The 17,616-nt window shown below is 37.5% G+C and overlaps 1 protein-coding gene across 11 annotated transcripts in view; it reads left to right on the forward strand.

Annotated features, from left to right (window-relative positions):
• RANBP3 (RAN binding protein 3) overlaps nucleotides 1-17,616 on the forward strand; it is an 85,308-nt gene that overhangs the window by 25,534 nt on the left and 42,158 nt on the right. For 6 of the 11 annotated variants that reach the window (XM_027851219.1, XM_027851220.1, XM_027851221.1 and 3 more), the window contains 2 exons: nucleotides 15,036-15,072; nucleotides 15,190-15,276. In XM_027851219.1, coding sequence (XP_027707020.1) covers nucleotides 15,036-15,072; nucleotides 15,190-15,276 — 124 coding nt within the window. Of the gene's footprint in view, nucleotides 1-3,552; nucleotides 3,721-15,035; nucleotides 15,073-15,189; nucleotides 15,277-17,616 lie in introns of all 11 variants that reach the window. The other 5 variants (XM_027851214.1, XM_027851215.1, XM_027851217.1 and 2 more) reach the window with 1 other exon arrangement.

Genomic DNA, 17,616 nt, shown 5'->3' on the forward strand with positions numbered 1-17,616 from the left:
AAGCCAAGACACTCTTCTTTACCATTTGTCTCTTTTGTTTCTGAACTTGGACATTATTCTTGAATGCCTCATAAATCCAAAAAGCAGGTGTTCCTTTGAGCTAGAAGGGGAATTTTCTAACTCAGTTTGAGTAGGATTGATTGCAAGATAGATTGTTTTCAGAATAGAACTTAAGTAGACTGCTGTCTTTCAGTCACATCAAGAAGAGGAAAAGAGTCCTCTGAATATAGATGAATTTATCCTTTGTATTAAGACTTTTTAGGCTTAAGAGAGCCAGTTCAAAACACAAAACATTTTAAGTTTGTAAAGTTTGGTGGGTACAGTTCTACTTGGGGAAAACCAAATTGTTTCATTATCAAAGAACAAGTTTCTACAGAAAAAAACTATACTTTCATCTTCTAGTTCCTGTGAATCAAGGGAGAAAGTTGTTTTGTTTTGTTTTGTTTTTAAGAGACTTTAGAGGACCTCAAATTTCAATGAAGTACTGAACTAAAAAAACCAGCATTCCTGAAAGGATCATACATTTGGAAGTGAAAGGAACCTCAGAAGTACAAAATATGAATTCTTATTCCATATCTTTCTTGCCTTAAGCTATCTCTTATGTATTTTATTCAATGCGAAAGACTCAGGTTTCTAAGAAGATTGTTAAATCAACTGTAATTGTCAAATACTTGGACTTTCAGGTAGAGGAGATGGTCGTGTTTACATAGGAGCAGCATTTTGAAAGAAGCAGTTAAGTGCTGAAGAAATCATCATCATCATCGTCATGTGCCAAGGCCTATAACAAAAACTAGTTTTTTAGGAATATGAGGTTTTGCTCAGTGAAGTGAATTTATGCTCGCCTGAACAGCTAGCTTCATCCAAGTATCATTGGACAGCAAGCCTTCTCATAGGACTGGTGTGCTAGTACACGGTATATGAGAACCAACATGAACAGAAGGGAATAAACAGAAGATAGTTTCTTGCCAAGGAACTCCCAAACAGTTATCCTAGGTTTCATATTGTTCATTATTCCAACTTTGACTTTAGTGTATACCGAAAGATAAATTACAAGTTTTCTAGCATCTTCTTGTTCTCCCAAGAACAGATAATATTTATCCAACAGATGCATCCATCCAGCAGGATTTTGATATACTTCACTAGCATCCTGGTTCTCAAGAAGAATAGGATAGGTAAGACTCAATATCTAAATAATTTGAAGTCAGAATTTTGAAATTAAAGTTAAAAAAAGTTTAATTTTTGGAAATTTTGCTACTTTAGCTAATCTTCAAAGTGTTTTGTATGGTTTTTATATTTCGATGCTTTTTTTCTTCCAGTTGGACACTCCCACCAAAGAGTGTTATACTTTATATGAAGCATTTGGCACTTTCCTCAAAATCTTATATGTGAAAATATCTGTAATCATTATGCAAAACAGATTAAACCTGAAACTCATGAACCTGTGATTAAAGATTCTAATTCTTAGAAATTCAGTCAGCTATTATATTGACAAGCAAAGGGTCAGACTTCATTTCAAGGCATTCTGAAACAGAATCCTAAGAAGCATCAACATGTGAAGAAACCAATTTATGGGAAGCTGTTTATTGAAGGTCATTTCTGAGTTACTCTCTTAGTCAGAAAAAAAAATGGTCCTTTTTCCCCTGTAATGGTATTTTCATAGTACCTACATGGAGTCAGCAGTTACTTGGGCCACAGATTCAGGCTAGATAATTCCCCTCACTGCACACGAAAAAAAAACCTAAATTTTTAAATTCCAGATGAGGTAGAAGATGATTTTACATGGACTTGAATTCCAAGGTGCTGCAACTTGTAAAGACCATCTACTAAGGATACCCCCATGATCTTATGGCCACTACCTACATAGATCCAGATCACAACCTCTCTACACTTGAATCATGTTGTTGGCATTACAGAGACTTTAAAGTATCCAAAGATTAAGTACTAACCAGTTCTTTAGTGAAATAGACTTCAAAAAATAACCTACTTATCCTGACATCATCCATCATGCTTTATTCTGCCCTCCTTTATTTCCTGATACTGGGAATACTTAAAAACCAGAGAAAACTAGAATTTTTATCATATATTGCTAGATATAAAAGATTATTGTTATTTATATGAATCAGAACATTAGCCAATGAGGATCTAATACTAAGAAAAGTTCCTTCCAGCTCCCTTGTGGTCAAAAGATAGAAGACTTGTTGTATTGGTTGTTGTATTAGTCATAAGAAACAAGACATTTTCTAAAATTCATCATATTACTAGGTTGAGGCAGTCCATCAGAACCAAATCTAGGGAGCTGTATAAGCCTTCTTGAAACATTTTAGATTGACACTCTTGGTGGAAAACCACCTTTTACTTTCTGATTCCTGTAACAGAAGTTGAAAAGCAAGTACCTCCTTTACTCTCAAACAATGTCTTTTATGGGATTTTGCCTTATTAAATGATTCTAATTCAGACCTTTACCTTTTAGCTTAGCAATTATGTGCTTTTGTCTTGGTAAGAATTTCTGAACTAGATCCCTCATTCCAAGAAACAGAAATGTCTGTTTATCTGCTATTTTATAAAAGAAGACTGGCTAGTCAGTCAATAGAAAAATGATTGTCAAAATAAATAATGTGTGGGCAGAATAAAAACAGAAAATACTTGTAACTCATTTTAGATAACCAAATAGATCTTCTAACTGTGATCACAAAGTCACTGAATATTAAATCTAAAAGAGATCTTAGAGATCACCCATACCAAAGAGTTTTAAGTTTTGTGTGTGTGTGTCCTGGATCCCTCCAGCAATCCATTGAGGCCAGTGAACACTTTCATAGAATAATGTTTTTAAGTAATTGAAGGAAATGTTCACTTTCAGTTATAGGCTAGTGAAAATAAGGATGTACCTTTTTTTTCCTATCCAAGTTCATGGATCTGCTGAAATCTCTCTCAGGTTAAGAAAACCTGATCCTAACTAATCCCTTCATTTTACAAGGAGGAAACCGAGGCCCAGAGAGGACAGGTGACTTGTCCAAGGTCATACAGCTAGTAAGTGACAGAACCAGAATGTGAGCTGAGGTCTTTTGAGTCCAAACCTAGAATTCTTTGAGCATTAGGAGGTGGGGTGGCAGTGATGGTATATTTATAAACAAGCTATCTACTTCTTTTCCAGGATCTTCTGTAAGGATTTGATTTGAAGTAGTTGCCCTTTTCTTTCTTCCCTTGGGTGGAAAGTGAGATTTTTCTTGCTTTTACTCCATCTTTATTTCCATAGCATTTAACTACTGGGTACTGTACTTCTATTTTGCTTGAAACCTAGAGAGAGATTGAGGAATAGAGGGCTGGCCCAGTTCTCCTCCTAGTCCTTCTTCAGCCCTAGATATTATGAGCCACTAAGACTAAGGGGTAACATTTTGATTTGATAATTGGACTTTGCATTGGCCAGTGCCTTTCTATCATAAGCCTAAGCCAGATGGAAGGCATCAGGAGCTGTGGGGAGGGGGGAGGATGCTTTTTTTTTTTTTTTTTAATAAAAACTACTATTATTTATGCCATTTCATCCTTTATACAAAGGACAGAAGCCTTCCAAGTCTACAGTCTCATGCTGGATTAGAGGTTACATCTGAGTCATATTCGACTACAGGGACTAATCCACCTCAGAGAATCTGGCCTCATTCAACCAGGGCTACGACTGGTTCCTGGGCAGAGAAAGCTCTGACTCCAACAGAAGAAACTTGTAAGGTGGCTACCTCTGCATATTTTCCCTAAAGTTGCAGGACCGATAAAACTTTTAGCAGTAGTGAAAGGGTATTCCAGTGTGCCATCTTAAAGCAAATGATTATTTCTCTGAGACTTTTTCTCCTTATACAGTGATTTTGTACTGTCACCACTATATTTCCCAAATGTTTTAGTGATTTGCCTAAGAAATGGCATTTCACAACTTTGAACTAATTAGGAAGTTCATTCTGTGCCATCTTCCAGGACAGTGTTAGGAGGGTGATTATCTGGGTCATCTACCTTTTTTCTTTTTTTAAATAAAGTGTTCTCTATATGTAAGTTAACTACTTTTTAGTTTCTTTATTAAGAGTAGGGTGGGGCAAAATGAATTCCTTTGGGATTTTAGACTGATTCCAGAGGAAAAGAAAACTTTAATGATGGCACTAGTAGATAATAGTTTAAGGGGGTTAAAAAGAAATGAATAGAGTGTATTGCAAGTTATTTTCATGGGGGTTTATTTATACACATATATCAAAATTAACACAGCCCCTTTTCTCTCCCTTCTTCCCCAATTTTGCATTCAAGAACATAATAACATAATTACCTACAGTACTTAAGTTTTTTAAAAAATCTTTTGTTTGGTTAAGAGTATCTTAATTTATTCCTGCCCAGAGGAAACTTGAAATGGGCTAAGACCTTGCTTCCCTTCCAAGCATTAGCCTTTGAGTCTGAAGACCTGGGATTAAATTCTGGCTCTGTCACTTTCAAGCTGTGTGACCTTGGGCAAGTCACCTCCCTTTTGAGCCTTTTTTCTTTTGTAAAATAGGGATAATAATACCTGTCCTACTTCCAACCTCACAAAGTGATTGTGGTGTTCAGATGTGGTGATATATGTGAAAGTTCTTTGAAAATAGCAAAGCACTTTGTAAATATGAGGTATGATATTATTAAATCTTCTTTTGGGACAGGTGAACTAAAAAAAACTAGTAATTTTATTTATTTATTTATTTATTTTTAGTGGGGCAATCAGGGCTAAGTGACTTGCCCAAGGTCACACAGCTAGTATGTGTCAAATGTTTGGTGTGAGGCCACATTTGAACTCAGGGCCTCCTGACTTAAGGGCCAGTGCTCTATCCACTGCGCCACCTAGCTGCCTCTAAAAAAATAGTAATTTTAGACAGAGGGTGGGCATCAAGTGATGCTGTCTGTCCTCAACATATATTATGGGAGCTTAGACTCATAGATTTAGAATTGGAAAAGACAATAGAAATCTAAATAGAAAGTAGGAAGAAATTGAATACTGAGGGACCAGTTGAAGACATTGGACCGGTTTTGGGTGTTCATGTTATCTGCCCCACTGCATAATAGAGAGTTGATTGATTTAATTTTCTCTTGCTTTCAGCTGAATCATTTTAGACAATTTATGTATGTTTCAGCATATAAGATGGAGGTTTTCACTAGAGTTGTAGAATTTCCCCATTAATATTGGTTGTAGAAGCTCTACTTTTCTTCCCATTCACTGTCAACTTAGCCTTCTTCAGGTAGCAGCATTCCAGTTAATAATTCAGCAAACATTTATTAAGCATCTACTATGTGCAAGATACTATGCTAGAAGTTAGGGATACAAAAATTAAATAGTTTCTCCTCTTTAAGGAGCCTGTATTTTACTGGACCCCTCCATTTCACTGGTATGGGTCTGCTTCAGTGATAGAAATAGTTATTTGTAGATTTCAGTTGGCTTTAACAAACTTCATTACTGCTTCACTGAAGGAAGAGCTCAGATATTTTCAGAAACACAGGAGTGTAATAACATTTTTGTTGTAGATCAAGAGCTATCTAAACTGCCTTTAATTTCAGAGCTACCTCATTGCAATACAGGCTTGTGAAATGATCGATGTCAACATTTGCTTTGGTTCAAGTAATTTGACAAGTGAGATGTTGTGGTGGGGATGTGAAAGGAGTATTAGACATTTTTCCTTTATATCAGGGAGGTACTCATCTACTTAGGAAGAAGACTAAGCAGGCACACGAGATAATTAGTGAACTATTAAAGACAGTATATTTTAGTACTTGAAAACATTTGTATTTTTATCAATATACATACTACCTCCACTGGTGCAGATTACAATCTTTTCATGCTTTAGTTTTGCTAATTGCTATGGCCAAAAACATTTATCACTTGGAGTTAGACCTTCTGTGATTAACTTTCCCAAACTCAGCTGGGCTAGGCTGGGACAGTACTATTACCACGGTACCTTTTTCATCTTGCTATAGGATCTGCTGAAGTATGGGCTTCAACAGAATGCCTTCAAGAGCTCCCATTTTCACGCAGGGGTGTCCTGGTAAATGTTTAACAACCAGCTCCCTCTTCACCCCACAGCCCCATGTGCATACTTAAATTATTAACATTTTTTTCCTTTACTTTGTTAAGTCCAAATAATCAACAAAACAATAAATCAAGCTCACACTGAAAATTTAACACTTGGATGCTAGCTGGTTTCAGCCCATTCCTTCCTCCATATTATCTTAAGGCATCAAGGGAGGACTTTAGTGATAGAAAGATAGTATGTAACTGTTAAATTATGTGTGAGAATATAAGGTAAAGGAGAGATCACCAACAGCTATTAGCAGACTGTCTACAGGGAGTATACTTTCACTGGGCCATAAAGGATAGGTAGTATTTAGAAAGGAGTTTTTCTTTGTTATGGGGAGGTAGTGTAGGTTTTTGAATCGAGAATTAAAGTGAAACCAGCAATGCTTAAATAAGATGATTGACAGTATGGGTGGGTGGAGAGAAACGAGTCAGGGAGTTAGTCAAGTTAGAAAGGTGTTGAATTCTTATTCCAGTAATAAGGCACTGTGTGTTTGGACTAGCTATAGTTGGGAGAAAGATATTTTAAAAGACGAATTTAATCAACAGGGCTTAATTGGTTAAAGGGGATGAAGAAGAAGGGTGTGTAAGTTGATTTCTAGCTTGGTTGGTTGGAGACAATAGTGATATTATTTATAGAGACAAGGAATTTGGAAGGGAGAGCCTGTGTGGGAAACAAGATGACTGGTTTGAAACACATTGGAATTCCTTTTTTTTTTCTTCCTTCCTTTTTGGTGAGGCAGTCAGGGTTAAATGACTTGCCCAGGGTGACACAGCTAGTGTCAACTGTCTGAGGTCGGATTTGAACTCAGGTCCTCCTGCCTCCAGGGCCAGTGCTCTCTATCCATTTTACCACCTACCTGCCCTGATTAGTTACTTTTAAAAGAGAAGTTTTACTAGATATGTAGGACAGACAAGTGAAGGTATAGGAAGTTAAGGGGTGAGGAAATGTAAATATTCATTGGAGATGATTCATTGGAGGTGTGTGACGGTGAAAGGAAGGAGGAAAATAGGAACATGGCTAGAATGAGTAGTTTTTCAAGTCAGAAGAGAGATCTCGGGGGCAGCTAGGTGGTGCAGTGGGTAGAGCTCTGGCCTTGGAGTCAGGGGGACTTGAGTTCAAATCCAGCCTCAAACACTTGACACTTACTAGCTGTGTAACCCCTGATTGCCTCACCAAAAAGCAAAACAAACAAACAGAACAGCGATCTGTGCTTGCATCTTTGAAGCCAAAAGGAGATATTGAAGCTTCTAGAGAGCGAAATGTTAGGAATGGTAAAGATGTTCCTTACAAGTCAGTAAGGAATGGGATAGAGAGTATCTCTTTGTTCCTTGATGTTCACTCCTGCCTTGCCTTCTGCCACATAACATTTAACATTTATGTAGTTCTGTTATCCCACTGACAAAGCCATCTCAGTCTGCTTCATTACCTTCTCAATTTTGTTCTCCTTAAATGTGATTGCCTCTCATGACTCTATCCTTGACCCATATACACATTGACTCAGCAGCCAGATTCATTGTTATTGTTTTGGTTATCATCTCACACAATCTAATCGTTGGAAGTGACCTCTGAGACCAATTCAATTCAACCCATACCTCAATTCTCCTACAATAAATTTGACAAGTGGTCTTCCAGCTTTTTGCTTGGAGATCTCCTATGAATGGGAACCCAGAACCTGAAGGAAAGCTTTTGGCACAGTGCTCATTGTTGGAAAGTTTATCCCTTTATGGAGTCCAAATTTGATTCTTTTCAACTTCTACCTAGTGCTTCTGATTTTGCACTCAGGGAACAAAACAGAACAAGTTTCTGATCTCGCTTCTACATGAGGGCCCTTTAAATACTTAAGTACTTGTAATGTTCCCTTTCCCCCTTCTCATCCTTCTCTCCTCCCCAAGTCTTCTTTTATCCAGACTGAACACCTCTAATTCCTTCAACTAATATTTATATGGTATGAATTCAAGGCCCTTCATGGTTTTTATTGACCTCCTATAGCCACTATGTCCTTTCAAAATGCATCCAGACCTGAATGCCCCAGCTAGGGTCTGACCAGAGCAGAACAAAATGGGGCTATTTCCTCCCTGTTCTGGATGTTGTGCCTCTCTCACTGCTGTCCAAGGTTTGATGAGTTTTCTTAGATGCCATATCACAGTGTACTCCTCAAGCCTGCAGTTCACCAAAACTCCCGCATCTTTTTCAGATTGCTTATTAGACAGGCCTCTCCCATCTTTTGCTTATGAAGTTGATTTTTAATTTTTTTTGTTTTTACATTTGTCTCTGTTATATTTCTGGCAGTTTAGCATAGTGGATAGAGAACTACTCTTGGAATTAGGAATGCCATGGGCAAATCAATTGCAACTGTTGATTTTCTTGGGAAGTAGAAGTTTCTTCACCAAGAGTTTTCTACAGTGATAAAAGCACAGGTCCAGACCAGAATTTAAAAATTTGTCTTATTTGATTTGGTCCATTCTTGCAGCTTCTCAAGATTTTTTTCAATCCTGACTCTGTCATTGATTGTATTAGCTTCGCTTTCCAGTTGTGTGTGATCTCCAGATTTGATCAGTATGCCATCCATACCTTTATCCAGGTCGTTAATAAAAATGTCAAATAGCTTAGGGCCAAGCACAGATCCCTGGGGCACTCTACTGAAGACCTTCTGGGTTGAACCATTAATCAGTCTTCTTTGGGTTTGACCATTCAACCAACTGTGAATCTTCTTATTGTGGTAGAGGGCAGTAATGTTTTATTGTATTTAAAAATATTAAAAATAAAATTCTTTGTTCATGGACTTATAGTTTGCTGACCTGACAGTCCATATCTCCCCATCCTTTCCATAAAAACAACACAGGAGACTTTGGAAACTGTTTAACTAAAATCTTGGTAAGTTACATTTACAGCATTGCCCTGATCTTCAAATTTAATAGCTTTGTCAATAAAAAAAAAAAAAAAGGAAATGAGCTCTTGATGAATCTGTTTTTATTTTATTATTGCTTCCTTTTCTAGACTTTCACAGAATATTCCTAAAAAAACTCCTAGATGGCTGCAATAGAGTTCTGGGCCTAGAATCAGGAAGACTTAAATTCAAATTCTGCCGCAGGCGCTTACTAGCTGTCTGACCATGGGCAAGTTATTTAATCTTATTCAGCCTCAGCTTCCTCATCTATAAAGTGGGGGTACTCATACCTCCTACCTCCCAGGGTTGTTGTGAAGATAATGAGATAATTGTAAAGTGCTTTGCATACCTTAAAGTGCTTTGTAAATACTAGGTAGTATTAACATTTTCTAGAGTTTTGCTTAGAAATTAAATCCAAGCACTCTGGTCTATAATTTTACAGACCCCCCCCCCTTTTTTCTTTTCTTTTTTTTTAAAGAAAAATCAAGACAACATTTGTCTATCTCCAAACTCTTGCTATATTGCCAGTATATTTTTATGATCTTGAAAAGATCAATGACTGTTGTTCAGCAATTACATTTGCCCTTTCATTCATTTGGGCCTGGTGACTTGACCTCCTCAAGGGCAGCTAGAAGCCTCTTAACATCTTCCTACTAATCTTGGGCATGAATTCTGTTAGCTGTTTTTGTTCTGTCCTTGAAGATCATTCTCCGTGACAGAGAAAACAGAAGTAAAATAGGAAATGAGAAGCTCTATCATTGGCTGTCATTATTTCATCCACTCTGCATAATGGTCCTAGCCATTATTTGATTTCCATTCTTTTGGACCTTTAAAACAAATCTGGGAAGGGGGGCATTGCTAGGTGGCGCAGTGAATAGAGCTCCGGCTTTGGAGTTACGAGGACCACAGTTCATATGAGACCTCAGACACATGACATTTACTAGCTGTGTGACCCTGGGCAAGTTACTTAACCCCAATTGCCTCACCAAAAAGCAAAACAAAACAAAACCAAGTCTAGACGTCTGTACTCCTAAGTTCCATTGACTTGGCAAACTTAGTTTATCCAAAGTAGAGTTCCTCTTCCCCAACTAAACTTGGCCTTCCCCCAGTATGTCCATTTTTGTGGGTGTCCTTGTCTTCTCCTTGATATGTTAATTGTTTCTGTTGGTAAATCTCAGTTTACCAGGCCCTTAATCTTGAAATCATCAAGTCTCCTAGATATACTTATTCCCAATGTTCAATCATATGCCAAATCATATTCCACAGTCCGCGATATCTCTCTATTTTCACTTCAGACCATTATCATCCCTCACCTGAATTACTGAAATAGTAACTAATCTTTTTGTCTGTAGTGTTGACTTTTTCCTATCCATTTTTGTGCTGCAGCTTTAATAATCTTCCTGTTGTATTATTTCTCTCTTCAAGCAGAAAGTAAGACTAGGGCAGTGTTTTCCATTGCCTGCTAAATAAAATGTGAGCACGTTATTTTGGCATTCATTTATCTTTCACAGTGTAGTTCCAATCTTCCTTTATATCTTCAATTCCTACTATTTTATGTTCAAATCAAAATGCATTGCCGTCTCTTTTCTCTGGAACTTTGCTCCCCCTTTGTTATTTCTACATATTGAAATCAGTCCCTTCCATATCTCAGCTCAGATGCTATCTCCATGAAGCCTTCCCTAGATGAAAATGATCTCTTCCTTTCCAGATTTCTGTAGTACTTTGTTTATCTCTCTTTTTCACTTAGAAAAGTTTGTTTTGTATTATAATTGTAAACATGTCTCATTCTCCCTCCTTTACAAAAGGCTAAGTCTGTGCTCTAATTTTTAATGCATCTTTCTGTTCCCTTAACCTTTCACATAGCAGGCTCTTAACAAATATTAATTAAAGATTTATTTAACTGAACTAGCTTTAGAGAAGAGGAAGTACTTTTCAGTGACATGGAATAAGAGAAAAGAGTAAAGATGGAGAGCTCATGTAGATTGCCTGAGTGTTCTTTGGGAACTAGAATATAAAATCCTATACTGACCAGGAGAACATCAGGAAGGGGCTGGAACTGGGTTTGTGCAGAATGCCATCATTGTTCACCGTTTTTCTTGTTTGAAAAATAAAACCAGGTGTCTTTGAGCATATGCTTGGCAAAAGTCATTTACCCAAATGGGAAATTATACTGAATTATACTGAAGTAACAATGTAGCTGAAATGTTGTGTTTTTGTAAATAACATGCACAGTACAGATTGTATATTTGCTTCATATGTTGTTACACATATTTTAGTGGTTTTTCAGGACTTCTTAGATCTAGTTGCTGTTTGAGTGCTGGGGTTGCTTGAGTTTTGGCTTTGTATCCCCAGCAACTAGCACAGGGCCTTATAAATATTAGGTACTAAATAAATTATTGTTGACTGGTTGATAGCGTCTCCAGAGTCTAATATCGCTACTCAGTGCTGGATTTATATACCTCTCTGTCATCTCTTTCACTCATGTATTACCTATTCTTTTCTGTCTTTGCTTTCTTCCTTCCTCTGCATGTGGCCCTTCCCTTACCCTTTTAGCCAGTGATTCTAGCCCCTCCAAAGATGTGCCTAACATTTTTTATTTGACTATACGGGAAGATACTGTGGGATCAAAGTTTTATATTTTTTCAAGATTAATTAAATGTGGTTAATTTAAATTTGAGTTTGCTTTGAGACTCATGAACTGGAGAATGATAAAATATTAGAAACTACCTAGTCCAACACAAGCTTCGTCTTAGAGATAAGGAAACTGATATGCCAAAGGATGCACGGCTCAGTGAACACAGATGAATGTCAGTCAGTCACTACATATTTATTAATTGCCTACTCTGTGCCAGGCACTGTGCTAAGCACTTGGGAATACAAAGAAAGACAAAAGACAGTCTCTGTTCTCAAGAAGCTCACAGGCCAATGGGGGAAACAATATGCAAACAACTATGTACAAACAAACCACATATAGAATAAATTGCAGATATTCAACAGAAGGAAGGCACTAGCATTAAGGGTGCTTGAGGGAAGGGTATTTTGCAGAAGGTAGGATTTTAAGCTGGAATGTGAAAGAAGCCAAGAGGCAGAGATGAGGAGGGAGAGAATTCCAGGCACGGGAGAAAGCCAGAGAAAATGCCTTCAGTTTGAAAATGGAATGTCTTGTGTGAAAAACAACACAGAGGCCAGTGTCACTAGATTGCACATTACATGGGGTTAAGAGTGGTGGGTGGGAATTAAGTATAAGATGACTAGAAAAGTAGGAGAGGGGCAAGGAAGTTGAATGCCAAACAGAGGATTTTATGTTTGATCCTGAATGTAACAGGGAAGCGCTGGAATTCATTAAATGGGCAGAGGGATGACATCAAACCTGAGCTTTTAAGAACGATCACTTTTGCTGCTGAATACCATCATTTCCCCATTCCTTCAGAATGGGCCAAAGTAATATAAAATTTAATAGGGACAAATGTAGGGACATGAGGTTTAAAAAATCTACTTCTTAAGTGTGTTGGTCATTGGACATGTGAAAATTATCTGGGAGTTTTGATGAATTGCAAATTCAGTGAGTTAACAGTGAAACATGGCCCTAAAAGAAGCTTAACTCTATATGAGGCTACATTGATAGAGATAGTGTCCAGAACAAGGTAGGCAGTAATCCCATTGCATTCTGCCCTGGTCAGGTATCTAGAGAGTAGGGGACTTTCACTGACCTAAGTACTGGATTGAAAAGGGAAAGAACCACCAGAAATCTTGGCCAGAACAACAGATTATATTGAAAAGAAAACTAGATTTCAGCCAAGAGCACCCTAGCTCCTCTACTTCCTATCAGTATGAGCTTGGACTAGTCCCTTCACCTCTCTGGGCCTCAGTTTCTTCATCTATAAAATGAGGGAATTGGCCTTTTAAAATCCTCTCTAGCTTTAATTCCTAAGATCCTATAAAGTATATTTTTGGTGTCACATTTTAGGAAGAACATTGGCAGAATGGTGCGTATCCAGAGGAAGTTGACTCAGATGGTAAAGGCAATACTAGGGTGTATTCCTCAGGAAGAACAGTAAAGGGATTAAGGATTTTTAACCTGGAAAAGAGAAAAATTAGAGAATACATAATTATCTGTCTTAAACTCTTTGATGGGTTTTCATGTGGAAGGAAAGATGAGACTTATTCAGTTTGATCTCAAAGGGCAGAACAAGTAATAATAGGGGAGAAGTCTCTTAGATTTCAGTTTAATGTAAAGAAACATTTCCTAGCAGGTCAGAGCTGCCGAAGGTGGAATGGACTGCCTTGAGAGGAGATAATGACTTTAGTCTTTATTGGCTATCTTGAGACAGAGACTGCTTATCCACTTCTTTGATATGTAGAACACCTCTGTGGTTAGGAACAGGTGGGGCTAGAACCTTTCCAGCACTGAGATTGTGATTCTGTAAAGATGATAGTACTTTGTATCCCTCAAGAAGAGGTAACCAGCGTTTCTGTTTGGCAACTAGGACTTTTATTGCTGACAGTAATGGTATTAATATGACAGTTATTTCTCATGCCATACATTAATAGCCCAGCTGACCAGTGTTACATAGAAATCTGTTTGAAGTATATTTAATGGCAATTTTTTTCATATTGTCACATAGATGGGCCAGTCAGAGATGGGAAAAAGAGGTGGGATGATCTGTAGTATGAATGAGAGAGATAATGAGGTAGGTAGCCTGCATTATATTTTAAAGGACTTGGGAGGGCCTCCTGCACATTAGAAAGATATATATATATATATACACACACACATATGGATATATGGAGGGATATGGGCAAAGGTCTCTCTCACAGGATGACAAAGCATGAATGCATTTTAATCTATACCAGTGGAGCTGGTCCTGATATCAGTGAGATCAAGAAGCTGTTGAAGTAGTGGAGAAAATTAAAAAAGAGGAGTTTTCTTACAGGGCTAGCTGTCAGTGATTTGTCTCGTTGTATTCAGTATTGTATATTCAGCTTGCTAGCATATATAGTTTGGAATTCTGTTGGATTAAAATGCCTCATTTTCTCATTATAGAATATGTGTTTATTCAAAGTGGGCGTCAAAGTCAAATGGGAAAGGTGCTGTGTTTCAAGGTTTTATGGCTACAGTATCATGTCATTTCTCATAAACCAGAATAATTTGCTTGAATATCTAAAAGCTCAGCATTCTTCTTGCTCCTAAATTAAGTGTCTGGTCAAAACATAGTAGATGATACTTTAGTTACCTCACTGGAGTGTCAGCTGTAAAAGAGTACCTTGTGTTTGGGCACTTAATAAATATTTATTTCAGTGAATTCAAGCTCTGGGACTAGACTTTTTTGAGAAAAGTTTCTTTTGTCAGGGATTTAAAAATATCATTTCAAAAATCTCATTAGGTCAATTTCATTGCTGACTTAGGGTCTTAATTCTAAGATCTAGGGTCAGAATGAGGAAATTTGTATTTTGCTTTCATTTAATGTCTTGTGGCAATTAATTAGATTACAAGAAGTAATCTACTTTAATATATTTGATAAATTCGATTTTTGGTTCTGGAATTTAACGTTTTGTACCAAAGGCAAGCCCCATAGTTCTGACCTGCTGAGTGGATTTTCATGGCTTGGCTTCAGACTAAGGGATCTCTACTTTGTTAAGAATACATAATGAGCTAGTATTCCATGCCTTTTATACAGCCTGTTGGGCTCCATTGCAGAGGTGGTGATATTTTGGTCATAGGCAAAGTGATTTTGAAAATAGAAGCTTTTCATATGTTTGGCCTCTTAGGGTAATACTCCAGTAGGTGAAAACATAATTTATGAAGATAATGGTGATTAATCTTTATTTTGTAAATATTCTATAGGTAGGTTAAAAAAAAAGTTGTTTTTTTTATCTATGCTTTCATAAGCCAGATACAGAAATGTTTCATTGTGATGATCATCCTTTGATCTTTTGGTTGAAATTCTGAATGTAATTTTAAAAATTGTGTAGTATAAGTTTAGGTCTTGATAGTGTAGTAGGTTATTATTCATTTTAGGACTTAAATGGATTATTAGGGCAAGTCTGTTTTACCACCTGTTATGCTTTTATTTCAGAGATCGGCTGATAGTTCAAGTCCAGAAGATGGAGAAGGTGAGGAAATCTGCCAGATATTGGATGTATTAGTATCTGTAAAAGGGATCAACCATATATATATATACATATATACATATATTTTATATATATCCTTTTTCCCATTATCCTTTGCAGATTCTGACCAAGAAGATGGAAATTACTGTCCTCCTATGAAACGGGAAAGGACTTCTTCATTAACTCAGTTTCCTCCATCACAGTCAGGTAAAAATTGTATCCCTATCCCAGAAAATGAGAGGAGAGGGTATATTTATTCTTGTCATGTCACCTGTACCCTTTCCATCTCTACCACCCCACCACCCTACACACCCTGCAGTGTAATAGCCATGATTTGTTTGCTACCCAGATAATGTATAAGCCAATAAAGAATGAATCTAAGACCTAACTTCCGTCAGAAATGAAGATAGCAAGGTATTATAGCTTTTCCTTAAGCATAATGCTAAATGTCATCTCTCTGATGTGTAATTAAATAAACAGACATAGAACAGGATGATTTTCCCAAACTTTCTCTTAGAAACTGAGAAGTGACTTCTTATGAATGGCTGGTCTACATTGGAGAAGGTGGGGTGGGAAGGAGTTACCCAATCTCTAAGGGACAGCTCTGTTGGTCACAGTAAGTCATACAGTCCCATCTCATAGTTTTAAATTAAAGGCTGATGAACATAGATACAACAAACACCTTTGGTCATAGGCTTTGGACATTGTTTATCAAATCAAGGTGACCAGAACATGATGGGGAGGGTGTCTGTGCTGTTTAACAAAGACAGCACTGTGTAAAGCAGAGAATGCTCTATCTGGAGTTTAAAAATGTGGGTACAGCTCCTAGATCTACTACTTACTACCACCTATATGACTTTGGGCAGTCAACCTCTAGGGGACCTAACTTTCTCCTCCACAAAATGAGAGTGTTGATGATCTTCAAGATGAACTCTCCAATTTCCAATCCTGCGAGCTTATCAGTAGTGTTTTTGAGCCCACTATGAAATACATGTAGCAGTATGCAAAGTATAAGAATAAAGTCCCTATTCTTGAAGTTACAGTTTACTTGAAAAGACAAGACTTAGACACAAAAAGTTAAATATTATAAGAAAGGTCACTGTCCAGTATATAAAATGTCATATCCTCAGTTATGTCTGGGGTTCCATGAAAGGGACAATCATTGTCTTAAGGATATAAATGAGCGGAATCTTACAGGATGGGACATATATAAAAGAGAGGAGGGAAGAAGTCATTGCCAGGTGGAGGGCATGTCACGTGCAAAGCAGAAGGAGCAGGAGACAAAGGATCAAAGTCTGGTTGGAATAAAGGGACCATGAAGGAAAGTAGCAGGAGATATGATTGACTGAAAAGTCAGGCTGGAGGCCACCTTGAATGCTAAGTAAAAAAGTTTGGACTTTATCCTGTGAGGGGGAGGGGCAGCCATTGAAAGTTTGAATCAAGTTATGTCAGACGGTTTGGTTTCTCTCTTTTCCTTCCCTCTACCAATTCATTTTTAATACCATTGTGTCGGTCACCATTACCCTGTGCTCTGCATCTGTGACTTGTTAAATATTTAGAGACACGGGTTTATTTTCTTAGACTTTCTGTGTTACCTGTGTGAAGATTTATTCATGCTTAAACAGATTTCATATATAAACTATATCATTAATTGTAAGGTTATAGTTTTCCAGTTTCTTTCTATTCATCCAATGCCACTGCTGCCACAAAGCATAGGCTTACTGAATTCAGGGAAAGGTCACTCATGTTGAGGCCCCGAAGACATCTTTACCAAGGCTGTGTGGTCTAAGAGAAAGAGCCCTGGATTTTAGCCATTCCCTTGGAAGAAAGACCTAAACAGTAAACTTGACAGTCAGTTTTAGATTCAGAGGACCTGGGTTCACATTCTGCTTCTACTACCTGTATGACATTGGTAAACACACTTAAGTTTTCTGGTTTTCAGCTGCTTCATCTATAAAATGAAGGGGATGAACTAGATGATTCCTAAGGTTCTTGCCAGTTTTAAATCCTATGTTCCTATGCTAAATATCACTCTTTCCTTAGACCTCATTGCACTTTTTAAAACAGGTATTTATCGGGGCAGCTAGGTGGCACAGTGGATAGAGCACCGGCCCTGGAGACAGGAGGACCTGAGTTCAAATCTTCCCTCAGACACTTGACACTTACTAGCTGTGTGACCCTGGGCAAGTCACTTAACCCATTGCCTAACAAAAGACAAAAAAAAAAAAGCATTCATCTCTTGATTATTTTTAGAAAAGGAAGAGATTAATTGTATGGGTAATTAAAAAATAGACATTTCAGATTTGACATGTATTATAACTTTATTGGGAGTGCTACATATCTCCCCTCCAGACACTAACCAGACGTAATCCTGCTTAGGGATTCTTCTGAGATCAGGTAAGACTGGGCTTATGGATGAAGATGTGCTATTGTGGTATAGTGGATAGAATCCTGGGCTTAGAGTCAGGAAGAAACGTGTGTGTGTGTGTGTGTGTGTGTGTGTGTGTGTGTGTGTGTGTGTGTGTGTGTGTGTGTGTGTGTGTGTGT

Source organism: Vombatus ursinus, unplaced genomic scaffold (assembly GCF_900497805.2).
Source record: "Vombatus ursinus unplaced genomic scaffold, bare-nosed wombat genome assembly UNPS02009173.1, whole genome shotgun sequence".
NCBI classification, from domain to species: domain Eukaryota; kingdom Metazoa; phylum Chordata; class Mammalia; order Diprotodontia; family Vombatidae; genus Vombatus; species Vombatus ursinus.